This window comes from Lissotriton vulgaris, chromosome 5, assembly GCF_964263255.1.
Source record: "Lissotriton vulgaris chromosome 5, aLisVul1.2, whole genome shotgun sequence".
Classification (NCBI taxonomy): Eukaryota; Metazoa; Chordata; class Amphibia; order Caudata; family Salamandridae; genus Lissotriton; species Lissotriton vulgaris.
Genome location: NC_141693.1, coordinates 1,906,974,261 through 1,907,001,421, shown reverse-complemented (window position 1 = coordinate 1,907,001,421; position 27,161 = coordinate 1,906,974,261). Strand labels below are relative to the sequence as shown.

At 44.2% G+C, this 27,161-nt stretch overlaps 1 protein-coding gene across 1 annotated transcript in view; it reads left to right on the top strand.

Moving 5' to 3' along the window:
* LOC147717690 (butyrophilin subfamily 2 member A1-like) overlaps positions 1 to 26,942 on the top strand; it is a 141,559-nt gene extending 114,617 nt beyond the window's left edge. The window contains exon 4 of the mRNA XM_086924481.1: positions 26,321 to 26,942. Coding sequence (XP_086780607.1) covers positions 26,321 to 26,790 — 470 coding nt within the window. The 3' untranslated portion in view covers positions 26,791 to 26,942. The remainder of the gene's footprint in view (positions 1 to 26,320) is intronic.
* The last annotated feature ends 219 nt before the right edge of the window (positions 26,943 to 27,161 follow it).

The following is a 27,161-nucleotide window of genomic DNA, read 5'->3' as shown; positions in this document are numbered from 1 at the left end:
CTTAGCAAACCTGGAAATCCCCGCTTGCTATGTTTTGATTAGTAATGGAACTCTAATGAGCAACTGATAACTATCACTTCCTAGTGACATCTTTAATTGACGTCTTATGTCCAGCAAACTTGCGTCAAACCCGGCACCTGTCAGGTATAAATATTACCAACGTTGCCTTAAGCAATTGCCTGTTGCCTGTTGTACGAGCTACTGAAGCCAGCTGCCTGCACGACCCCGTGTTGGTAAATCTAGCACTCTGTCGCTGCAGCCTGCTATCCTGTGGTGGTGAAGCTGCTGATACCATTATCGCCGCTACAGCGTGAACTATGGTGCAGTACGCTTAAGGAGCTGAACAGACGTCCCCCTGCGAAGACATCCAGCAGATTCCAGCTGCCCGCGGACGCTGTACCCCCTCCTTCCTCGACGCGCTGAAGAGCAGCCGCTGCCTTTCTCGTGCAGAGAAATCCAGCTACAGCGTTTCCGGTTTACCCTCGCAGGTGACTGGGATATCGAGAGAGACCCCTGAAGGAGATACCAATCCTCCATCATTCTATTCAGAGGTATGGTGTTGACTAAACCCTTAGACGAGAATTCTTGAAACAAACCTTGGCAAAACCAACTTAACTTAAAGCTACTTACTTGCTCCCCTTTCACGTGTTAGGCTTAGGTCAGGCACACTGGGGTAGGCTTAGTTAGAAGCACCAGTTGAGTATGTTAGCCTAATGTATATATGACTGTATATATGTTTTATTACTTTTAAACCATTGTATGGCTAAGAAACCATATCAATGCTTTTACAGTTCTATTTCGCAATACTTATCTTACTGTACGTACTTTTCATAATAACAATTATTGCAATTGTGGCAATACATTTCTCTTGTACGAGAAGAAAGACTGTTCAATAAATGTTAACCCTTTATTGATACACGCCCGTCTCTCTATTCTCTACATCTCGTGAAAGTAAACTGCACTAGACTGACTGAGTGAAATACATGTCTATTGTTTCACACGACCCTAGAGATTGACTCTTGATCTGAGGAGCAAAGTTGTCATGTTGCACAGTTGTTGGAAAACTGAATCCCTTCTTGTCTGTGCCAGGGAAGCTGATCACTTCCTATGCAGAGAAGAAAGTTTCCAGTGACCTCTGAGCTAGTTGGTAACACAACCCAATTAAGTTTAGCATAGTCAGTGGAGGCCTGGAATATAAGCAGTTCCACGTCGATACTACTGTTTATGTTATTCCAATGCGCAGGGCCTAGTGGGAAACTAGGAACTACACTACAGAGGTTTACCAAGGATATTGCTGTTCTGCAGTAACTTACATATTTTTAAATTCCATTCATTGAGCAATAATATTTGACTACTGATAACATCTTTTATGAATGCTTGACTAATTACTGCAATGTTACCATCCATATTTAGTTTATTTGTAATTTTGGAAGTTAAGTATTTAAATAATTAAATAAATAAAAACATTAAACACACTAGGTAGGGCTTGTGTGTGTGTGTGTGTGTGTGTGTGTGTGTGTGTGTGTCAAGTTATAAGACCCCTTATTGGGCTGTTGTTGCAGATGACTGCCTCCGAAGGTATCATTTTATAGATAACCTTCCATTACAAAAATGTTATGCTTCTCTAGTTTTTCTTGGTGCCCTCCAGCAGAGCCTTCACAGAGTGACTAGGGTGTGCTAGGGAGTGCAGAGTGCTAGGGAGTGCAGAGTGACTAGGGAGTGCTATGGAGTGCAGAGTGACTAGGGAGTGCTAGGGAGTGCAGAGTGCTAGGGAGTGCAGAGTGCTAGGGAGTGCAGAGTGCTAGGGAGTGCAGAGTGACTAGGGAGTGCTAGGGAGTGCAGAGTGACTAGGGAGTGCAGAGTGCAAGGGAGTGCAGAGTGCAAGGGAGTGCAGAGTGCAAGGGAGTGCAGAGTGACTAGGGAGGGCAGAGTGCTAGGGAGGGCAGAGTGCTAGGGAGGGCAGAGTGCTAGGGAGTGCAGAGTGACTAGGGAGTGCAGAGTGCTAGGGAGTGCAGAGTGACTAGGGAGTGCTAGGGAGTGCAGAGTGACTAGGGAGTGCAGAGTGCTAGGGAGTGCAGAGTGCTAGGGAGTGCAGAGTGCTAGGGAGTGCAGAGTGCTAGGGAGTGCAGAGTGACTAGGGAGTGCTAGGGAGTGCAGAGTGACTAGGGAGTGCGAGGGAGTGCAGAGTGACTAGGGAGTGCAAGGGACTGCAGAGTGCAAGGGAGTGCAGAGTGCAAGGGAGTGCAGAGTGCAAGGGAGTGCAGAGTGACTAGGGAGGGCAGAGTGACTAGGGAGTGCAGAGTGACTAGGGAGTGCTAGGGAGTGCAGAGTGACTAGGGAGTGCAGAGTGACTAGGGAGTGCTAGGGAGTGCAGAGTGACTAGGGAGTGCGAGGGAGTGCAGAGTGACTAGGGAGTGCAAGGGAGTGCAGAGTGCAAGGGAGTGCAGAGTGCAAGGGAGTGCAGAGTGCAAGGGAGTGCAGAGTGACTAGGGAGGGCAGAGTGACTAGGGAGTGCAGAGTGACTAGGGAGTGCTAGGGAGTGCAGAGTGACTAGGGAGTGCTAGGGAGTGCAGAGTGACTGGGGAGTGCAAGGGAGTGCAGAGTGCAATCGAGTGCAGAGTGCAAGGGAGTGCAGAGTGCAAGGGAGTGCAGAGTGCAAGGGAGTGCAGAGTGCAAGGGAGTGCAGAGTGCAAAGTGCAAGGGAGTGCAAGGGAGTGCAGAGTGACTAGGGAGTGTTAGGGAGTGCAGAGTGACTAGGGAGTGTTAGGGAGTGCAGAGTGACTAGGGAGTGCGAGGGAGTGCAGAGTGCTAGGGAGTGCAGAGTGACTAGGGAGTGCTAGGGAGTGCAGAGTGACTAGGGAGTGCAAGGGAGTGCAGAGTGACTAGGGAGTGCAGAGTGACTAGGGAGTGCAGAGTGACTAGGGAGTGCAAGGGAGTGCAGAGTGACTAGGGAGTGCAGAGTGACTAGGGAGTGCAGAGTGACTAGGGAGTGCAGATTGCGGAGTGCTAGGGAGTGCAGAGTGATTAGGGAGTGCTAGGGAGTGCAGAGTGACTAGGGAGTGCAGAGTGCTAGGGAGTGCTAGGGAGTGCAGAGGGACTAGGGAGTGCAGAGTGACTAGGGAGTGCAGAGTGACTAGGGAGTGCAGAGTGCTAGGGAGTGCAGAGTGAGTAGGGAGTGCAGAGTGAGTAGGGAGTGCAGAGTGCTAGGGAGTGCAGAGTGCTGAGTGCTAGGGAGTGCAGAGTGACTAGTGAGGGCTAGGGAGTGCAGAGTGACTAGGGAGTGCTGTGCAGTGCTAGGGACTGCAGAGTGACTGCAGAGATTAAGCTAATGGCAATGTAAATGACAATGCCATTTATTTATCTGTTTTCAAAACCAACACATAAATACAAATGTTGTCATTTGCAATGCCAATAGCTCTAACTTTTCCAAAGGCGAAACCATTGCATTGTAAATGCTTGTTTTTTAAAGCAGTCTGCAATGCAGGGCTGACTTTTAAAATGACAGCAGGCAATGCAGGTTGCAAACTTAAGAGCATTAAATCTACTGGGCCTCTAAAGCTACATGCCCTACCATATACCAGGGACTTACAGGTAGTCAGTCAGAACCAATAATAATTAAATCTAATTATCATATATCTTTTAACAGAGCACTGTCCCTGGACCTGGTTAACAAATTCCAGGGAACAGTCAGAGTCAGTAACCACCAGTATCAGTCAAACATGGCGGCAGAAAGTAGGGAGACACTGCAGCACACCCTTGTTTTTCACGGATATTATAGAGTACAGCATTGAAAGCATCCTAATTTGTGTGTACTAATTACATTTTATTATTTGTGTTATTATATGCTTACATGTTAATGCCTTGTTATATTTTCGTTATTTATTTTATGGATTGTAGTAGTATTGAAGCTAATTCATATGCTATTGTATATGCACAGGAGAAATAAATACAATATTATTAAATTGGCATAGCCAATAGGTCTCGCCTTTGGGACCTTATAAGTGTTTAGCCATGCAACAGTTGATGTTGTTGCACCAAAGATGTTATTCTGCATAACTAAATACTTATAAGGTCCCAAAAGTGAGACCTATTGGCTATGCCAATGATTCATCGCACAGCACATTGTAACTGCAGATGTTAGTCTGGGGTAAGTACCATGCATAAGTATTGACATATTACTGCTCAGTGTCAGTGTGTGGCCTAATATGTGACTGACACATCCAACGTGATTGCCTTTTCACAGCTGAGCCAGCCTGTGCTGCATGGCTAAATACTTATAAGTTCCCAAAAGCGAGACCGATTGCATTGCAAATGCTTTTTTTTTAAAGTTGTGATTTAGGGACACTTATGAGAGTTCCTCGAGCCCAACTATTCAGATATGCAAATATTTTTTAACCCTAATTTCTCAAAAACTACTGAACGGATTTACACCAAACCACAAAAAGCACATTTTCTGGACCAAGATGTAGCTTCCTGCCAAATTTGGTGTAATTCCTTTCAACAGTTTTTGCAGTTCACATTCCCAAAAAAATCTATGGAAAATGCATGGCTATTTTGTGTTTTGGGATCCTTGGGGAAGACCCTTTCCAGGAAGGGGCTAACCAAAAAAGAACACCTTTTTGGACATTTCTGTGAAGATTCATCAAACGGCCCCAAAGTTATTAGCAAACCAAAAAAAGGCATTTCCTATGGAAAAGCAGATCTAGCCTATAACGGGAAAGAGTCTTTGCAACTCGATTTTTACATTGCAGTGCCTTTATCATGCATTTGTTACCCCTTCATTTGTTTAGCACGTATAGGCATTTACCACGCATTTAAGGTAAGTACGAGGGGTTGGGGGATGTATATATATATATATTCACTGAAAAAACCAAAGGTTTTACACACGTTATAGTTAGGAAGTAGCATTTACAAAACCTATGAAATTCACTGAAAAAACCATAGGTTTGACACATGTTATAGTTAACTGGACATTTTACTCATATAAAACCAATGAAATTCCCCCATAATATAGTTACTTCAGCTAACTATAACTCGCGCGCCCGCAATGCACTGCTGATGACGTCACATATTACATCACTCATGCTTTGAACATTTTAGCTTCTATTTTTAAATGTGTGTATCAAAGGTTATATTACGCTGAGAGGAGGTCTACCACTCTTTTACAAGGATGATGTCATCAGTGATTTCATCAGTGATGTTATTTCAGATATCATCAGTGATGTCATGAGTGATGTCACTGACCATGTCATGAGTGATATAATATGTGACGTCATCAGCAGTGCATTGCGGGCGCGCGAGTTATAGTTAGCTGAAGTAACTATAACGGGGGAATTTCATTGGTTTTATATGAGTGAAATGTCCAGTTAACTATAACATGTGTCAAACCTATGGTTTTTTCAGTGAATTTCATAGGTTTTGTAAATGCTACTTCCTAACTATAACGTGTGTAAAACCTTTGGTTTTTTCAGTGAATTTCATAGGTTTTTTGAATGCTACTTCCTAACTATAACAGGTTTAAAACCTATGGTTTTTTTCAGTGAATTTCATAGGTTTTTTAAATGCTACTTCCTAACTATAACGTGTTTAAAACCTATGGTTTTTTCAGTGAATATATATATATATATATATATTACCTACTGGCGGTCGCCAGTAGGTAGTTATAGTTAGGATTGTTTTCCATAGGAAATCCTCAACATTCTATTTGGAATAACTTTGGCCCTGGTGGATGAGTCTTTGCGAATTTCTCAAAGAAGATGGCTAGGTTCGCTGCACTCCTTCCCTGAAAGTTTGGGGGGGATTGGTCAAGTGGGGGCTGAGATATAAGGGGGGTCCCAAAACGTGTTTTCTCAATGTTATTTTCCATAGGACCTTTAGACTCGGCTACAGTTCGAACGGGTGAATGAATTTATAAGAAATTTGCCAAAACTGTAGAGTCTTGTTCGCAGATTACGCTTTTTTTGAAATGGTGTAAATCCGTTCAGTAGTTGTTGAGAAAATTAAAGTTAAAGTCAATTATATATCTATAGGCGCGCACACGTGCGCGCACCCAAGCGGCTGCGCGTGAGCGGTATTTTTTTTGGCTGCGTGACGTCTGTTAACGTTCGATTCGAAGGAAATCAGGAAGTTTTGTCCGCCATTTTGTCACTGCGAGTAAATATATTGTTCATTTCAAAGCCTTGAAACATGGAATGGGGAGAAGGTAGAGATTGTCTTCCTGCGTAGGTTTTCTCGGGGTGTGCAGTAAGGCTCTTAAACGCAAAAAGATATAATTTTTCCCCGAAAAAAAATACGGGGTGCGCGCCCCCGGTCGCGCACACCTATTTACAAGAGTGTGAAAATGGAGGTAAATCAGAAGTTTGAGTGCTTAGATATAAGGTGGCTCTGAAAAGAGCCCTTGTGTTAATTGAGTGTTTTCTGCATTTATAAGTAAGTACCGATGCAGAGCCTGATGTTGCAGAGGAAGATTCTGTTTCCCTCATTCGTGAAATGAACATCGTCTCTCCTATAGACGTCTTGCATGTGGTAGCGCAAGTTGTTGTGGTAAATAGAACCCATGCTATAATCTCTGAGGAAAGCAGAAACAGATTTATTTACATGTCTACTTGCTTTCTCAAATTGTGCACAATGGTGATTGGACCAATTCCATTTCTGTCTTTGGCATATATTGGAATATACCAAGGCAGATCGAGGAAAAAGTGTCATCAATTGTCGAAAGGTGTCTTTTAGAAGCATTTCCAGACCTACCCCAGTGATTGTGCCTAGATCGTTCCCACCACAGTGCACAATTATAAGGTCTGGTTCTGGGAGATGCATAAAAGTTTTCACCAATGGAATCAATTGGTGACATTTCAATCCTCTTTTGGAAATCCATGTTATGTGTACATTTGGTAAGCTGAGGTTGCAAATTCGTCTGCTTACTGCATATTTTTCACTCCAGTGAATATAACTGTGTCCTATTAGCCAGACCTTCATTTTCAAGGGATTTGTAGTCGTCCTCCGATCGGTTCTGGAAGTGGAATGGTAGTTAGAAGTTGAAATTTTAAATAAAGGAAAAGGAAGAGGCTGGGTGTGGTTAAAAAAATAAAAATGATTGGTTGATTGTAACAAGTGGAGAGTGAACAGGTCAATGTTTATGTTAAATGAAAAGTACTATTGGGTGTGAAAAAACAAGACATGTAACAGAGTTGTGGATTGGCAGGTGTTTCTGGAGGGAAAATAGTATTCTTAGTTAGCTGTAGAACGTTGAGACATGAACTTTTGACCTGTGCCTTCAGCAAGGTGCAGAATGAGGTGTAACCATGGAAACAGCCGGAGATGGCAGTTGGTGATGGGTTCACTCTTTGGTGCCTCTGCATCTGAGTCTGTTCTCTGGTGGCTGGCGGACAACTGTTTGTTATTGTGGAGATGAAAGGGTGATAAGGAGAGAAATACGACATAGCGTCTGGCCTGTAGAAGCGTGGGAGCAGTGATTAACTCTGAGTGAAGCGGAACTGTGTCGGTGCTTAGTAACAGTAAAAAAAAAAGTTAACAGTGGTATAACTGTCTTTACGGTGCGCGACCTATTAAGAAAGAGTTCACGGGCCGTAATTGGTTTGCAGGTTCTAGTATCAGTAAGTGAGGTCGAGAAAAGAAAACATTCAGGACATTATTTATGAAGGCCTTGCGCCACCGGTGCGTTACTTTTTCCCATTTTAAAAAATGAGGCACTGGCGGCGACAGGTCTTCATAAATAAGGTCCTCAGTGACTACAGTTAAGGTTATGTGGAACCCATGAATAGTTTTTCAATATGAAATCATTTCAGTTGAGATTATGGATTAAAAGAGAAACCGTGAATATTTGAAATGTTTATTTAGAAATGTACTGTTTTAAAGGCAAATCATTATGTAATATGAGTACAGAAATTGCAAAAAACACAGTAATTGGTATTGTCAGTAGTACATGGAATACAAACGCTATAGTTAAAGAAAAATGAATATAGTTGGAAAAAAACATTGTACACTCTTATAAGGAAGTATACTATATTTTAATAAATGGAAGAAGGTTTCTGGCCTTTCAGTTTAGGAACGATATATGAAAATGCAAGTGGTTATACATCATTACTTTATGAATCAGCTGTCAAACATCACGAAATCATAATGTCCACTGTTAGTAAAGCAAATAGGTCTGTTCTTCAAAAGAAAATATGGAAAAGAACGTGAAGAATATAGAAAACCAAAAGGAAATGAGGACGTCAATGGCTTGTTTGAGAGTTATTGAAGCATTGTTTAGGCAAAATAGGTAGTTTCTGCTTGTAACAGGAAATCAGTTTTATCATTTGAAAGTATGTCAGCTATCCAATGGAAAAGAGTAAAGCAGTACTGATGATTTGTTATAATCGGAGCGTCTTTTACCATCAGAGGGAGCTCGGTGGGTTTTCGATGTAGCTCGCTGTTAGGAAAGAGTTAAGTGTCCATTGTGTAGGCAAAGTATGCAGCAAGTGCCTCTAACATGAAATCATTGTTATCATCTGAAAACATGTCAGCCATCCAATTGAGAAGATGAAAGGAGCATTCATGATCTGTCATTATTGGAGTGTCTTTTACCATCATTGGGCAGCTCGGTGGGTTTTCGATGTAGCTCTCTGTTAGGAAATCTTGCGCCGCTGCGAATATATTCCAATGACCCAGAACTCCTTGTATCGCTGCAAAGGCCATAAACCCTCCGTTGTAACAAAGCTGTTCATGATCAAGTAACGGATTCATGAGGTGATTGTAATTCGGTTCAGGAGGTACCAAATTGCAGAGACATAAATCCAGGGCCCACGTGAAATCACAGCTCAGGCAATGAAATACAGGCTGCACACAGGTGAAATGCGAATATCGAAATGATAATCGATATGAAGTATTCAAAGTCGAGAGTGGTAAGATGCCGTAGTAGTCAAGCATCCTCTGGCGAAATAGTTCTAAGTGGCCCGGCTCGTTTGCGAAGGCAGGAGGGACATCCATTTTGAATTTCCCAAGATGGTACAGGAAACGGCGCAGCACCGCTGGTTGTATAGCAACTCCACAGAATTAGGTCGCCGGCTATGCAGTGGAGAGGAGCAGAATGACTTGATACATTTTCTAGGAGTCTAGTCACTTATATATTGCTTAGTGGTTATTAAAAAAGTAGCTTTTTTTGAACTGGAGGATGCGTTAAAAAATAAGGGAGTGATTTGAGGGAGTTGTAAAGCAAGGTCAATTTTTTTTTACATCAATGCTGTTTTCTGTGAATGTTAGCTTAGTGAAAGATATGTGTGTGAGCAGATGCAACGCTCAGTTTTAAATGTGACAATGGCGCTCTTGTTCATGTCTTCCGATTCAAGGTCGGTATTCGCTGCCAAATACAAAGATTAAGAAACGCATGCGTGGGGTACATAGTGTGCATTCTTAAAGGAAAGTAAATGAAGGGTTATTGTTACCGCGTTAGCATTGTCGTTTAAAAAGTTATAGTGATTTCTATTGTATGTGAAGAAAGTGTCACTGATGAAGACTGAAAATAAATCCTTATAAATGATACGGACTGGTGTATTCTAGAAAAGGTTTGTAACATTACATGAATTGTGGAAAAAAAATAATGTAATTGAAAGTGTATGGTTTGAAAATGAAAAGTAGAGGTTTATAGTTCATGTTTTGAAAGCAGTTCTAGAGGGTCAAAAGAAAGTGTATGGTTTGAAAATGAAAAGTAGAGGTTTATAGTTCACGTTTTGAAAGCAGTTCTAGAGGGTCAGATGCATGATAGATTTATTAAAAATAGAACATGTTTTTAAATAGTATTTTGGAAAAAATATGTGTCTTTATGTACTATTTACATTATGTGCCTGTTGCGTATTCTTTGAGTTTTAGTAATCCTGTGTCTTATAAGTTTTCTAGGGGCGGTTTGAGGTTCATGGTGGGTTTGGGCAGGGAGGGTAGGTTGGGGGTTTGTAATAGGGGGTTTGGCTGGGGTGGAGTGCGGAGTTTAGTGAAAAGTGAGGGGGGCGGGGAGTTACGGTGTTTGGTAATGGAGCAGAGTCAGAGGACGCCACATTTGTGTTATGGGCTGCCACGGAAATATGTATTTATTCTCAGAGGTTTATTATATTAAGGATATATATTAGCATGGTGGCTCTTGTCGTTTTGTTGTTTTGTGTATGTTTATAATGCTGGCTCTGTAGTTTTTGTTTATGGACCTTATTGCGACACACAGGGGATCTACGTTGCACAGTTGGAGATCAGAGACTTAGGAAATAAAACTTTATAATTGTAAGGGCTGTAAGCGATAGAAATCGCCCGTTCTCGGTGTAAAAAATATCACCGCTATTGGTGGTATTTTCTACGGTGTTAGTACTCGAAGGAGACTAGTAACATATATGTGTAATAAAATTATGTAATAGGCTCAGCATTTTACATTATCTTGGAGAGCAAAAGTTGATTTTACATAGCAATAAGTCTCTTATAATTAAGGGACGGAGTGTATATAGTGCTATTTAGTACTCTGCTATGTGATTGATGTCGAATATTTCTTAAGAGGAGGCTTTAAAAGATTTACGATAAACTGGTTTTCTAGGGAAGTGGGTGGAGTGTTCCGTGTAAATTGCAGAATAGAAACTAGTAAGAACCAATTGGAAGTGTTGTTTTAAAGTCACATGACTGCACATGCGTGTCTCGACGCCTGTACGCGATAGGTGGGTGCACGCACCCGGTCGCGCACGATAAGAAAGCGGCGAGAAAATATCAGCTAATATGCTCTTCAAGCTTGTTTTGGTACAAAGAGTTAGTTCTGAAAAGAACTTTTTTTTTTTCTTTTTTTTTTTTTGGAAACAAGTGTTATGATGCTTTTTATTTCTTAAAGTTGCGACAACATTTTTCAGTATGTCATACTATCCAAATAAAGTGAAGAAATTTAACTTTTCTTGGAGCATTTATGACTCTCAATTATTTGTTTAATTAGAGTAAAGCTTTGCTCTCCGTATACAAGAAGTTCTCCACAGTTCGTGCATTTCATGTGCACGTTCGCCAGATATGGTCTCAAGTCCATCTCAGCACTCGATGGAGATACAGGTCGACCACCGGAAGATGTGTTGATTACTTCTGATGGTAATAGCGTGGCCTCCGTTTTTCTTGTGAAAGGTGGTCGCTCATTTTCATCAGATTCGGAAGATGAATGCGGAACGGTAGCCATTGTATCGAAGTCTTCGGGAAGATGTTCGACGTTGTTGTCTCTTGAGAGTAGAAAAGAAAGTGATGGTAGTGGGTGGAGTGCTGCGTGTAAATTGCAGAATAGAAACTACCAAGAACCAATTAGAAGTGTTGTTTAGAAGTCACATGACTTCACATGGGAGTGTCAGGTCCTGTACGCGATAGAAGGGTGCGCGCACCCGGTCTCGCACTAAAATAAAGCGGCGAAAAAACATCTTATAATATGCTCTTCGAGCATGTTTTGGTGGAAAGAGTTAGTTCTGAAAAGAACTTTTTTTTTTTTTTTTTGGGAAACAAGTGTTTTGATGCATTTGATTTCTTAAAGTTGCTATGATATTTTTCAGTATGTCATACTATCCAAATAAAGTGAAGAAATTTAACTTTTCTTGCAGCATTTATGACTCTCAATTTTGTGTTTAATTAGAGTAAAGCTTTGCTCTCCGTATACAAGAAGTTCTCCACAGTTGTTGCATTTTATGTGCACCTTCGCCAGACATGGTTTCAAGTCCATTTTAGCACTCGATGGAGATACAGGTCGTCCACCGGAAGATGTGCTGATTACTTCTGATGGTAATAGCGTGGCCTCCGTTTTTCTTGTCAAAGGTGGTCGCTCATTTTCATCAGATTCGGAAGATGAATGCGGAACGGTAGTCATTGTACCGAAGTCTTCGGGAAGATGTTCGACGTTGTTGTCTCTTGAGAGTAGAAAAGAAAGTGATGGAAGTGGGTGGAGTGCTGCGTGTAAATTTCAGAATAGAAACTACCAAGAACCAATTGGAAGTGTTGTTTTGAAGTCACATGACTTCATATGCAAGTGTCAGGTCCTGTACGCGATAGGAGGGTGCGCGCACCCGGTCTCGCACTAAAATAAAGCGGCGAAAAAATATCTCATAATATGCTCTTGGAGCACGTTTTGGTAGAAAGAGTTAGTTCTGAAAATAACTTTTTTTTTTTTTTTTTTTTTGGGGGGAAAGAAGTGTTATAATGCTTTCGATTTCTTAAAGTTGCTACTACATTTTTCAGTATGTAATAGTTTGAAAATGAAGTGAAGAAATGTATCTTTTCTTGGGGCATTTGTGACTGTCAATTTTGAGTTTAATAAGAACGAGGCTCTGCTCTCCATATAAAAGAATTTCTCCACACTTGTTGCATTTCATATGCACCTTCGCAAGATATGGTCTCAAGTCCATTTCAGCACTCGATGGAGATACAGGTCGTACACCAGAAGATGTGCTGGCCACCTCTGATGGTAATAGCGTGGCCAGGGCTCTTGTCGATGCTTTTGCATAATGCTCAGGATGCCTTTGTTTAACATGCCGCTGCATGGTGTGTGCAGAAAAGGAATATTTTTTATTTGGATTTCCCCTTGAGAGCTCCGAATTGCATATCGTGCAGGTTACTTTTGGCGCATTCACTTTCTTTTGATCTTCAGGATAAGTGAAAAATTGCCAAATGAAAGATTCCTTTTTTCTTCTTAACGGTGGTTGCTCATTTCCTTCAGATTCGGAAGATGAATCTGGTAGGGAAGCCATTTCAGCAAAGACTTCCGGAAGATGCTCGACGTTGTTGTCTCTTGAGAGTAGAAAAGAATGTGAGGAAAGTGGGTGGAGTGCTTCGTGTATATTCCAGAACAGAAACTACTAATAACCAATTGGAAGTTTTGTTTTCAAGTCACGTGACTTTACATGCGCTTCTCAGGACGTGTAGGCGGTGACACTATGTAGTTACGAACGTGATTACATACTTAGGAACTAGCATTCAAAAAAACAATGAAATTCACTGAAAAAACCATAGGTTTTACACACGTTATAGTTAGGAAGTAGCATTTGAAAAACCTATGAAATTCACTGAAAAAACCATAGGTTTGACACCAGTTATAGTTAGCTGGAAATTTTACTGACATAAAACCAATGAAATTCCACGTTATAGTTAGTTGGACTCACTATAACTTGCGCGTGTAATGCACTGCTGATGACATTACATATTACATCACTCATGACATGGTCAGTGACATCACTTATGACATCACTGATGACAGACCTCCTTTAAGTGTAATATAACCCTTAAAACACATATTGGAGCGAATCGTCGGACCAGCATTGCCGGGAGTAGCCCCTAGCGGGAGAAGCAAGAGGTCCAAGAGGGGGGCACTTGGGGGGGAGGCCCCCGTTCCTGATACACCCATAGAGGAGCCAATCTCGGTTCCGAAGGAGGGGCATCCGATCCCCGTGGTGGTTACCCCCGTGAGCAGGGATGATATGCCTCCAGAGTTGGCGGCGCAACTGGCAGCGTGGTTGGGTAAAGATAGTGAGGGCGCCACGGCTGACGACGCCAGGGCAGTAATGAGACAACTGCGGGAATCTAGAGAGGCTGCGAAAGCACCATCTTCTGTTCCCCCACAGGTTCCGGTGGCTGGGAATGCAGCAGGCGCGAGTTCGGCAGCGAGTACGGCACCTAGTGCAGGTAAGCGGTTGCTGCCGATTGCGGGGGAAGGGTCTGTACCCTCACGAAGGGAGAAAGTGGCCCAGCATGTTCCACTTGAAATTAAGGAAAAGATTTGGGCCGATAAGTATGTGAACATGTTTTCTTTGCTTACTGACCATTACGAGATGGAGCATGTGAAGGGCCAAAAAGAGCTTATGCATCCGAGTGTTTGGCGCGCTAAAATGGCCGCCTTTAAGGTCGACGAAAACATAGGTACTTGGGGCAGAGCATTTGGCATTTTTACCTCCATTATGGGTGAGCGAAGGCCTGAGTTGTTGACAGAGTTACCTATTTATCAGACACGTATCATGGAGTATTCTCTAGCATACGAGGGCAATCAGTGGTTTTGTTACGACAATATTTTTAGGAAGGCTAAGGAGCACGACTCAGCTCTAACATGGGATTGTTATGACTCCATTTCTTGGCAGAAGATGGAGAATTCAGGCATGTTAAAAGTACCATTGTCGGGGAGTAACGGGGGTGAGTCTTCCCGCCAATCCTCCGGGACACCCTTTCGGACGGGTGCAGGTAACGAGCACCACTCGAAGTCGAGTGGCAACACAGGTAAAAGGGGGATTTGTTGGAATTTTAACAGGGGAAAATGTACGAGGCCCCAGGGGTCATGCAAGTTTAGACATGAATGTGGGGGGTGTGGACATTCCTCTCATCCTGAGACCATGTGCAGAGCCAAGACGGGTGATAACGGTGGTAGGGGAAGCGCCAAACAGGTCTGAAATAGGCCGAGGGGCGCCTTTACCTACCCCGATTGATACCATGGCAATGATTCCTTGGCTCAACGAATACCCGGATCATGTTTCCGCTGGAGTGTTGCGAGACGGTTTTTCATATGGTTTCCGCATTCCAGTGGGAAATTTTCGGGGTGTAGCAAGTTGTAAGAACCAACTGTCGGTCCTGCAGCATACGGCGGTGGTACAGGCAAAGATTGGGAAAGAGGTGACTCGAGGGCGTGTTGCCGGTCCATTCGATTTACCACTGGTTGCTAACTTTGTTTGTTCCCCCTTAGGGGTGGTCCCTAAGAAGGACCCGGGTGAGTTCAGGCTGATACATAACTTGTCAGCCCCACGTGGTCTTTCCGTAAATGATGCGATAGACCCGGAAGTGTGTTCGGTGCGGTACGCATCTTTCGATGAGGCCGTCGCCATGTTGAATCGCCTGGGGCCCGGGGCGCTGATGGCAAAGTCAGACATCGAGTCAGCGTTCCGGTTGCTCCCGGTACACCCAGACGATCAGCGTCTCCTTGGTTTCATGTTTCAGGGTCGCTATTACATGGATAGATGTATGCCAATGGGATGCTCTATATCTTGTGCTTATTTTGAAAAGTTCAGTTGTTTTCTGCAATGGGTCTTCACAAGGAAGACGGGTTTTCAGCACGTTATGCATTATCTCGATGACTTTCTGTTCCTGGGGGCAGCCGGGGATCCAGAATGTGGACAGGCTTTAAATGAATTTTGTGTCTTAATGAACCATTTTGGTGTGCCATTGGCACCAGGTAAGACTGTGGGTCCCTCGACTTCACTCGAGTTTCTGGGGATCGAGCTCGACTCGGAACAGGGTTGTTTTCGATTACCAAGAGGAAAAGTGGTAAAATTCAGGGCATCCCTTGAAACATGTATTCGTGAGACTAAGGTAAACCTGCATCAATTGCAACAAATGGTGGGCCAGTTGAATTTCGCCCTCAGAGTAATGCCAATGGCACGCCCCTTTTCCCGCTCGATTGCACAAGCCATGGTCGGCCTGAAGGAGGGACACCACCGCACGAGGCTCTCGGCAGAGATTCGCCAGGACATGCGCATTTGGTTGGCATTCCTGGCGGATTTCAATGGTCGAATTGTCTGGAATAAACCGGCGGTGTCCTCCGAGGAGCTGGGGCTGTGGACAGATTCGGCGGGGAGTATAGGTTTTGGTGCCATATTCGGCACACATTGGTCGGCTCAAAAATGGCCGTCATGGTGGCGCGAGTGCGGGCTGACGAATAACATTGCTTTTCTCGAACTCTTCCCTATTTTGGTGGCCCTGAAAACATGGCCTGAGGGGTTCCGGGATCACTCTGTGGTGTTCTGGTCAGATAACATGACCGTGGTTGAGTGTATCAATAGTCAGGCAGCACGTTGCAAATGGATTCTGAGACTGCTCAAAGAAATTGTGTTATTGTGTATGCAGTTGAATGTGCTCTTTAGGGCAAGACATGTCCCAGGGGTACTGAACCAAGCGGCTGATGCGCTTTCTCGTTTTCGTATGCAGGCCTTCTGGGGTTTTCTGCCCACAGCAGACCCGGTGGCGGCACCCTTTCCCGAAGCTCTCTGGTCTCTCGGTGCCCCGAACTACAAAACCTCGTGGGAGAGAGTTTAGCACCCAGGACAAGGAAGGCATACGAAGGGGCATTCTGTTCCTATTGGTCCTTTTTGGGGTCTGCCAGGGGGGAGCTTTGGGGCCAGGAAGAGCTTGTCGTAAAATTTTTGCTGTCTTTACATCAGGCAGGCAAGTCAGTAGCTACGGCCCAAAGGCATCGGGCCGCCATTTCCTTTATGGCGAGGGCGCATGGGATCCAGGACCCGACAGTGTCTTTTGTGGTGCAGAAAGCGCTACGTGGGTGGCAACGCCTTGAGGGTCGCAGAGTAGATGAGAGGCACCCGATAGGTCTGGATAGGTTGGCCCTGTTATTATCCGTACTCCCTGCGACATGTTCATCCCAGTATGAGACAGTGTTATTCCGGGCCGCTTTTGTGTTAGCATTCCATGGGGCAATGCGGGTAAGCGAACTGGTGGCGAAGAACAAGCAGGATACGGTGGGGGGATTGTGCCGAGAGCACATTCAGGTTAAAGGGGAGACTATGATTGTCTCGTTTGTCAGGTCTAAGACCGATCAGGGTGCGAGCGGGGACTGCGTAGTCATACATCGGATTCCCGGATCTCCCATGTGCCCGGTTGTCTGCGTAGAGGAATATTTAGCGCAGAGGGCGGCATCATGGGTGGGGACCTTGTTGAGACACGCTGATGCCACCCCACTGACGAGGTTTCAGTTCCAGCGGGTGCTTGCAATGGCAATTTCGGCCGCGGGCTTGAACCCCGGCGAGTTTGGGACCCATTCCTTTCGGATAGGGGCTGCTACAGAGGCTACAGCCAGGGGTCTGAGTGTGGAAAAAGTGAAACAATTGGGGCGTTGGTCCTCGAATTGTTACAAAAGGTATGTGCGGTTGCACATGTTGTGAAGCTGATATCATGTACTCACGCTTCTTGTTTTGTTTGGTTTACAGTTTCGCAAGCTTACGAGGCGGGGCGGACTGTGCAGTCGACCCGACACCTGGGGACCAGCGGTCAAAGATCACCGGCTGCGGAGATAGTGGTGTGGGTCGTGGGCCACTCATACGTGAGGCGTGCCGCGGACGTATTCAAAGCAGGTGACATGTTTCACGTAGCTGGGGAATACGGGTACAGGGTGACCTTCTACGGAAGGGGCGGGCTCTGTATTGACCAGTTTCAATCATTTTTCGAGGGTTTGTTAGGGCGGACAAGGTCACCGCCATCTATAATCATAGTGCATCTTGGGGGCAATGATTTGGTGACCACTGGTAGACGACTTCTTCTCGAGGCGATCCTATCCACAGTGAGCTGGTTGGCGAGAAGGGTTCCAGGGTGCACAATTGCATGGTCCCATATGATTCCACGTAAGGTGTGGCGGGGGGCGAATTCGGTGTCTGCTATAAATCATTCGGTCAAGAAAGTGAACAACAAATTGGGTAGACTGTTCCGTTCAAGTGCATTGCATTCCATTCCTCATGGTTGTATCAAGGGGGACAGTATGTACCTGGAGGATGGGGTCCATTTGTCCCGGGTGGGGAATGTGTTACTCATAGGAGACCTCGTAGCCTGGCTAAAGGGTTTACAGCATGACCTTTAGGTAGGAGTTTTGTGGGGGGTCCGGATAGCCGGTCAACTATCCGGCCTGTGGCGGTAAGGTCATGATCGGTGAGCAGTAATTGGAAGATCCCTATGGGGGGGGCGTCACCCATTACGGGTGGGAGCGCCCGGGGGGAGGTGGCCATTGGCCCCTCAACGGGTAGGCGGTCCCTTCTAAGGATGGGACGCCGAAAGGAAAGGGAAGGCGGTCAAGGCCCCTCCCTGGATAGGAGGGGCTACGGGCCCCTCCTGGGAATTTCCCGGGGCCAGGACATCTGCGACGGCAGATGTGGTAAGTTGTGTGGGGTGGGGAGGGGGGTCTACGCTACCTTCTAGACACCTCACACGAGTCCTCGGACGACCTTAAAATGGCGTCGAGTTAATTGGGGCCCCCGTCAAGACAAGGGAAATTGGTATGTGCACATAAGGTACAGCCCTCTGTGCGGTCGCCCCTCGCAAGCGAGGGGGTATTTCTGGTTTAGGGATCTGACACCGGTTACGACCTTGCCGTTGGCCCTTAACGTTAGGATGTACAATTTCAAGTTATTAATGTATTGGTAGGATGTTAGTTTCGGCTAGGAGAACCTTTGTATTAGAAATATGTTAAGGTTAGCCAAAACATCGTAATGTGGAAACGAAATTGTACATGATATGAAACTGTTATTTTAATGTTTTGATTTTGTTTCATATTTTAATAAATACGGCCGGGAAGGGTAACTCCCTTCCCGCCTTCCAAAAGTTCAGAACTATTTCCTGTTTCCCATCCTTGGGGATTGTGTTGAGAGGGGGTGGCGGGTATCTCAGCCATATGGAAAGGGGCGACCACTCGGTCCCCCCGAACGTATGGTGGAGTACCCTGATCCCCCCGGGAAGCCATCTTGGGCGGGAGGCGAGTCTCGGCTGGTATGCCCGAAGCGGCGTAGCCGGGGCGCGCTTTGTTCCCGCCCTAGAGTGGGTTGTCCTAGACACTGAAGCCGCCAACCACGCCCCTGGAGGCGGGCGGAGGCGGGTTTACGCCTGCCCGAAGAAGGATAAAAGGAGCAACAAGCCAGAGAAGCATCCTCTTGTTCCTGTGCTCTGAAGCTGCACCTCCCCGCTGCACGTGAGCTCGAGACGGAACGAAGAGCCAATTTTGACCCACCCACCAGCCCCTGGAGACAGCAAGTGGTTTGAAATAAAGTTTTGATGTGTAACTCAATTTTCTTACAGGTTGTTGTGAGTAAGTTTTTGTTCAGTATGCAATAAAGTGAATAATTCCTTGCAGTATAATTTTTCGAATAAAGTATGGGCACCAGTGTGGATCAGTGATGTTGCAGTATTCAATCTTTGAGCATCTGTTGTCTTTTAGTTTTAGTCTTTCTAGTTTAATGTCGTATTTATTCGGTCGGGCGGTAAGGTCATGATCGGTGAGCAGTAATTGGAAGATCCCTATGGGGGGGGCGTCACCCATTACGGGTGGGAGCGCCCGGGGGGAGGTGGCCATTGGCCCCTCAACGGGTAGGCGGTCCCTTCTAAGGATGGGACGCCGAAAGGAAAGGGAAGGCGGTCAAGGCCCCTCCCTGGATAGGAGGGGCTACGGGCCCCTCCTGGGAATTTCCCGGGGCCAGGACATCTGCGACGGCAGATGTGGTAAGTTGTGTGGGGTGGGGAGGGGGGTCTACGCTACCTTCTAGACACCTCACACGAGTCCTCGGACGACCTTAAAATGGCGTCGAGTTAATTGGGGCCCCCGTCAAGACAAGGGAAATTGGTATGTGCACATAAGGTACAGCCCTCTGTGCGGTCGCCCCTCGCAAGCGAGGGGGTATTTCTGGTTTAGGGATCTGACACCGGTTACGACCTTGCCGTTGGCCCTTAACGTTAGGATGTACAATTTCAAGTTATTAATGTATTGGTAGGATGTTAGTTTCGGCTAGGAGAACCTTTGTATTAGAAATATGTTAAGGTTAGCCAAAACATCGTAATGTGGAAACGAAATTGTACATGATATGAAACTGTTATTTTAATGTTTTGATTTTGTTTCATATTTTAATAAATACGGCCGGGAAGGGTAACTCCCTTCCCGCCTTCCAAAAGTTCAGAACTGTTTCCGGTTTCCCATCCTTGGGGATTGTGTTGAGAGGGGGTGGCGGGTATCTCAGCCATACGTAATCTGCGAGCCGGACTCTACCTTTCTACCAAATTTCCTATAAATCCATTCAGCCGTTCGAGCTGTAGCCGTGTCTAAACGTCCTACGGAAAATAACATGGGGAAAACACGTTTTGGGACCCCCCTTTTATCTCAGCCCCCACTTGACTAATCCCCCCCAAACTTTCAGGGAAGGAGCAGAGCTGAGCAGGCCATCTTCTTTGAGAAAATCGCAAAGATTCGTCCACCGGCGCCAAAGTTATTCTCAACAGAATGTTGCGGATTTCCTATGGAAACTAGGTCCAAACTACTGTCTTTGGGATATAGTTGGGCTACATCTGGCTGATATTTGGGCTACATTTGGGCTCTTTTGTCTCTGGTGGCCATCTTGGGAGACTGCATATCAGAATTTTTTAATGAAATATAAGAGGATTTGAGAAGTTACTCAAAATGTGCCCTAATTTTTCTTTCTTCAGCACTAATCATAATTTCTATGGCAAAATGAACCCCGTCATTTTGTTCCTTTGCAAATTAAATGTTTTAAGTGTTAACACTTTATTCCAATCAAGATGAATTCAGGTGTGCCATACTTTTGTCATAAGTAAGACTGTTAGCGCTCTAGTTGTTCTTTAGAACACTCTGGGACATTCTGTCATTGGGCTATAGTTGGGCTACATCTGGCTGATATTTGGGCTACATTTGTATTTTTTTTGTCTCTGGTGGCCATCTTTGGGCTACATTGGGCTACATTGGGCTACATTGGGCTACATTTTGGCTCTAACATATATATAGCCCAATATATATTGTTTCAAAGTTAATTTTCTCAGCAACTACTGAACAGATTTACACCATTCAAAGATAATAGTAATCTGCGAGCCGGACTCTACCTTTCTACCAAATTTCTTTTAAATCCATTCAGCCGTTCGAGCTGTAGCCATGTCTAAACGTCCTATGGAAAATAACATGGGGAAAACACGTTTTGGGACCCCCCTTTTATCTCAGCCCCCACTTGACGAATCCCCCCCAAACTTCCAGGGAAGGAGCGGAGCGGAGCAGGCCATCTTCTTTGAGAAATTTGCAAAGATTCGTCCACCGGCGCCAAAGTTATTCTGAATAGAATGTTGCGGATTTCCTATGGAAACTAGGCCCTAACTACTGTCATTGGGCTATAGTTGGGCTACATCTGGCTACATCTGGCTGATATTTGGGCTACATTTGGGCTCTTTTGTCTCTGGTGGCCATCTTGGGAGACTGCATATCAGAATTTTTTAATGAAATATAAGAGGATTTGAGAAGTTACTCAAAATGTGCCCTCATTTTTCTTTCTTCAGCACTAATCATATTTTCTATGGCAAAATGAACCCCCTCATTGTGTTCCTTTGCAAATTAAATGTTTTAAGTGTTAACACTTTATTCCAATCAAGATGACTTCAGGTGTGCCATACTTTTGTCATAAGTAAGACTGTTAGCTCTCTAGTTGTTCTTTAGAACACTCTGGGACATTCTGTCATTGGGCTATAGTTGGGCTACATCTGGCTGATATTTGGGCTACATTTGTTTTTTTGTCTCTGGTGGCCATCTTTGGGCTACATTGGGCTACATTGGGCTACATTGGGCTACATTTGGGCTCTAACATATATATAGCCCAATATATATTTTTTCAAAGTTAATTTTCTCAGCAACTACTGAACAGATTTACACCATTCAAAGAAAATCGTAATCTGTGAGCCGGACTCTACCTGTCTACCAAATTTCTTATAAATCCATTCAGTTGTTCAAGCTGTAGCCATGTCTAAACGTCCTATGGAAAATAACATGGGGAAAACACGTTTTGGGACCCCCTTTTATCTCAGCCCCCACTTGACGAATCCCCCCCAAACTTTCAGAGAAGGAGCGAAGCGGAGCAGGCCATCTTCTTTGAGAAATTTGCAAAGATTCGTCCACCGGCGCCAAAGTTATTCTCAATAGAATGTTGCGGATTTCCTATGGAAACTAGGTCCTAACTACTGTCATTGGGCTATAGTTGGGCTACATCTGGCTGATATTTTGGCTACATTTGGGCTCTTTTGTCTCTGGTGGCCATCTTGGGAGACTGCATATCAGAATTTTTTTAATTAAATATAAGAGGATTTGAGAAGTCACTCAAAATGTGCCCTAATTTTTCTTTCTTCAGCACTAATCATATTTTCTATGGCAAAATGAACCCCCTCATTTTGTTCCTTTGCAAATTAAATGTTTTAAGTGTTAACACTTTATTCCAATCAAGATGACTTCAGGTGTGCCATACTTTTGTCATAAGTAAGACTGTTAGCGCTCTAGTTGTTCTTTAGAACACTCTGGGACATTCTGTCATTGGGCTATAGTTGGGCTACATCTGGCTGATATTTGGGCTACATTTGTTTTTTTTGTCTCTGGTGGCCATCTTTGGGCTACATTGGGCTACATTGGGCTACATTTGGGCTCTAACATATATAGCCCAATGTAGCCCAATATATATTTTTTCAAAGTTAATTTTCTCAGCAAGTACTGAACAGATTTACACCATTCAAAGAAAAGCGTAGTCTGCGAGCCGGACTCTACCTTTCTACCAAATTTCTTATAAATCCATTCAGCCGTTCGAGCTGTAGCCGTGTCTAAACGTCCTATGGAAAATAACATTGGGAAAACACGTTTTGGGACCCCCCTTTTATCTCAGCCCCCACTTGACGAATCCCCCTCCAAACTTTCAGGGAAGGGGCGGAGCGGAGCAGGCCATCTTCTTTGAGAAATTCGCAAAGATTCGTCCACCGGCGTCAAAGTTATTCTCAATAGAATGTTGCGGATTTCCTATGGAAACTAGGTCCTAACTACTGTCATTGGGCTATAGTTGGGCTACATCTGGCTGATATTTGGGCTACATTTGGGCTCTTTTGTCTCTGGTGGCCATCTTGGGAGACTGCATATCAGAATAGTTTTTATGAAATATAAGAGGATTTGAGAAGTCACTCAAAATGTGCCCTAATTTTTCTTTCTTCAGCACTAATCATAATTTTTATGGCAAAATTAACCCCCTCATTTTGTTCCTTTGCAAATTAAATGTTTTAAGTGTTAACACTTTACTCCAATCAAGATGACTTCAGGTGTGCCATACTTTTGTCATAAGTAAGACTGTTAGCACTCTAGTTGTTCTTTAGAACACTCTGGGACATTCTGTCATTGGGCTATAGTTGGGCTACATCTGGCTGATATTTGGGCTACATTTGTTTTTTTTTGTCTCTGGTGGCCATCTTTGGGCTACATTGGGCTACATTGGGCTACATTGGGCTACATTGGGCTACATTTGGGCTCTAGATATATATAGCCCAATGCAGCCCAATATATATTTTTTCAAAGTTAATTTTCTCAGCAACTACTGAACAGATTTACACCATTCAAAGAAAAGGGTAATCTGCGAGCCGGACTCTACCTTTCTACCAAATTTCTTATAAATCCATTCAGCCGTTTGAGCTGTAGCCGTGTCTAAACGTCCTATGGAAAATAACATGGGGAAAACACGTTTTGGGACCCCCCTTTTATCTCAGCCCCCACTTGACGAATCCCCCCCAAACTTTCAGGGAAGGAGCGGAGCAGAGCAGGCCATCTTTTTTGAGAAATTCGCAAAGATTCGTCCACCGGCGCCAAAGTTATTCTCAATAGAATGTTGCGGATTTCCTATGGAAACTAGGTCCTAACTATAACTACCTACTGGCGACCGCCAGTAGGTAATATATATATATATATATTTAAAGTTACCTTAGTAATGCCTAGTAATGGCATGCGAGGTAAGAGCATATGCGTGCTAAACAAATGCGATGTAACAAATGCATTTTAAAGGAATGCAATGTTTTTACTAGCGGTGTACCGATATACAACCGCTTATTACTCCCCAGTGGAGAACGCCACTGGGTAATATATATATTGTGTTGTTTGTGATCTCATAAATGCCAGGATAATCTTTGCCATGCTTATATTTAGTCAAGATGTGTTTGCACTATGCCATGTATTGGGTGCGGTTGCGATTCCCGTCCTGGGATTTTGATTTGCGTTGTGTAGGATTTGCAGCAGATCCGTTTGGAAATGCTTGCATCTGAAACAAGCATCGCCAGAAAGGAAAGCTGCTGACAAAAAAAATCAAGAGGGCTTCCTTCCCTTGTGGCCAGGAAGAGCTGTGCTGGTGCGATCTCCGTCTGTCTTTCAAGCAGTTTTGCAAACGTGGAAAACAAAACCAGCCCGGGAGTGGTGGGCGTGCATGCGCGCCCTGTAAGGAATGCAGCTGCCATTGAAACATGGCACCCTGCATGCTCCCGAGGCCCCTAGGCCATGGCAGTGCTAGTTTTGAGGAGAGGCGGGACATACTTCTCCACCCAGTGGAGAAGTGTGGCTCAATGGTTAGAGCGGCAGACCCTGATGCAGAGGTCTGGCCCGGGACCAGGGTTCAATTCCCTGCCTCGGCGGGTCTTGGGCTCAAAATTCCACGGACCTGATCATTCTCGCCTCGGTGCCTATTCCAATCATGGAGTCCCACTCTGCAACTCTGGGCAATAGCTTGCTTAATCTCCACAACGTCCCCCACAACGCTAAGGATGCCTGGCCTCCACCTTGGGGGTGCCCAGGAGTGGACGCCTCACAGGGAATGCCAGGATGGGTTCCACAGCGGTATTCGTACAAGCGCCTTGAGACCTTGCGGGTGAGTAGTGCGCTATACATGTATCAATTTACATTTACATTTACATACATGAGCCTTTGGCAATTTGCGTGCATTCTTTTGTGGAAGCCTTACACAATGCCCAATCAAATGTGTGGCAGTAAAAAAAAAACACGAGCAAAGCAATGGGAGTTGAAAATCCTTATTCCCTGGGCGAGACCTAAAAAGACCATTGCTTTCAAACAGTTCTTTCCTAATGTCAGAATTTCACTGCAGACAACAATTCCGAATCTTTCATACACTTCCCCCACACCAGGTATATGTACATATATATTTTATTTTACCCAGGATATTCATCCCTGCTGACATAACAGCCATTGTCAGCATGTTTCCACATTATACTTAGGTGAGAACCTCCTCGCTTATTTTGACTACAATACAATCGTATCATTTTCCATACTGATCACTTAAGTCATAACAGTTAATATGGTCACATAATATGTTGTATCCCATATTTTCCTTAAAACTGCAGACAACATATGCTCATGCATGTTCTTCTATAACTTGTAGAGGCATCCTAGCATCATCATATACATTAAAGAAAAATTCAATATAGCAGCGCTCAGTGCAGCTTTTCTTCTGTAATGGCCTTCACCAAACCTCATATAATGAAAAGGTAGCAGCATTTTCAAAGAATAGTAGGGACTTAATTTACCAGTCGCAGCCGGAGCAGGTAAGCGTGGTGGGGCAGGGAGTCGACAGATGATGGAATAAGGAAAATAAATAAATAAAACCAGTTACCTTGCGCTCGCCGCATTGCCGAGTCGGTGATGCGGCAAGCGTAAGGTAATTGGTTTTGTTTATTTATTTATTTTACCTATTCAGTTGTCTGTCGCCTTCCCCCCGGGCCCGCCGCGCTTGCCTGCACTGCCCGCGACTATGATTTTCTAAGGACTTGCATCGACCTTGCATGACGCAAGTCATCACAAGCCAATGGAAGTCCTTAACTGGGATTTACAAAGCCATGTGAGGGCCAAGTTGCGTGAAATGTAATGTAATGCAATTGTTTCGGCTGAGTTGGGTTACATTACCTTGGATGGAGTATGATCGTTTCCGTGCATCTACCCATTGATTTTGACGCAATCTCAGATGTCCTAAGGTCAGTAAACCTGGGATTCACCAAAATGCTACGTCTCCCTGATCCAAGGTGCAAGGATGCCTCCATTGGCGCAAGCCTGCACACAGTGCACCAGCCCTAGGAGGCAGCAGAAATGCGGTATACCTTTATAAATATGTAGCATTTCTGCTGTTACCTTTTCACGCAGCACAGCAAGTTGCCTTGCTGTGCTGTGCTGAGTGACATCTTGGTAAATCTGGTCCTCGATGCTCAATATAGCTGCATACAATTTATAAAATATGCCAGCGAGGCAAGTCATTAGTGTAAGTGCCTGTCTTTCAGCACATTTGTGCCTTTGTGTGCGCGATCTTCATAAATAAGGTCTATGGAGGGGCTGCAACTTAACATTATTTACTACAACCAGGTAATAATCTTAGTAATTGTCCCTCCCCATATTGACAGATAATGAGGAATAGGGCTCTAGCAAGCATTAGTGATTGAGTCATAAGCCACTGATGGTAAAAGCATGAGAAGGTGCCAGGTTTGCTCGCCCATCTTCTTTGATACTTAGCTCTCTGTTGGGAGAACTAACTATCTGAATAAGTTTTCTCACCACGTCAGGGTAAAAAGCTGTGATACAAATGTAAAGGCCATGAACAAGGATTTGAAGTTGGAAATGTTTTGAAAACTATTAAGCTGAAGCAGTTATCACTATTTAGGAACGTGAGGCAAAGCATAGAATATCATGACTCAAATTATGACAGGTATATCAATATAATTTTCCTTTGACAATTGTTTTTTTTTTTAGATTTTAAGGATCCCCATGTTTCCAGTTTTTACTCACACTTCATCGAAGCTCTTCGCCCTTCCGTGGGGATAAAGTGCACTCCTAAGGGCACCTCCTTCAGGATGGATAACGGCATGTACTGGAGCTCAATGCCGAATGGGATCCAAGGGAAAGAAGACCGAGACCACACCTGTTGGTTTCAGGTGTGTCAGATGAATGATGGGAATGTGGAAATCACCGACTACGAAGGCAACTATCTAAGTTTCGACCCATATGACTACCGTAAAAGCATCCATACAGTAAAATGCAGGAATCAACCCTATTCTCAATTTGAAGTTCAATATGAAAATGAGAAGGTGCTTTTTAAGGCATCCAACGGACTCTTTCTGTCCAGAATTTACTACCTTGGTATTGAAATACACACTATAGAGGCCCAAAAGAACCCAAAAGATGTTTTCAGCCTCTTTGACCTGGTCAGTGCTTATGCCTAGATCCCATCTTAGATAATGGGAAAGAGGTGGTATGTATACTATAGTGTAGTGATTATATGAAACTTCAATAAACATATGGGATGTAATTGTAGTAAAATATAATACAGTTATCAATGAAGAATAATGTTAATAAAGCAGACATATAAACAACAGTCCAATAACAAATTGTGATACGAAAAAGTTGAGATCAGATTATTGTCTTCTTGAAAATCTATCTATCTATCTATCTATCTATCTATCTATCTATTAACGATTATATTACCCACAGGCCGTCACCAGTAGGTAGTAATAATTAGGATCTAGTTTCCATAGGGAAAGCATTTTTTGTTTTGCCAATAACTTTTGTGCCGTCATTGAGCTTCTGTGTTGAA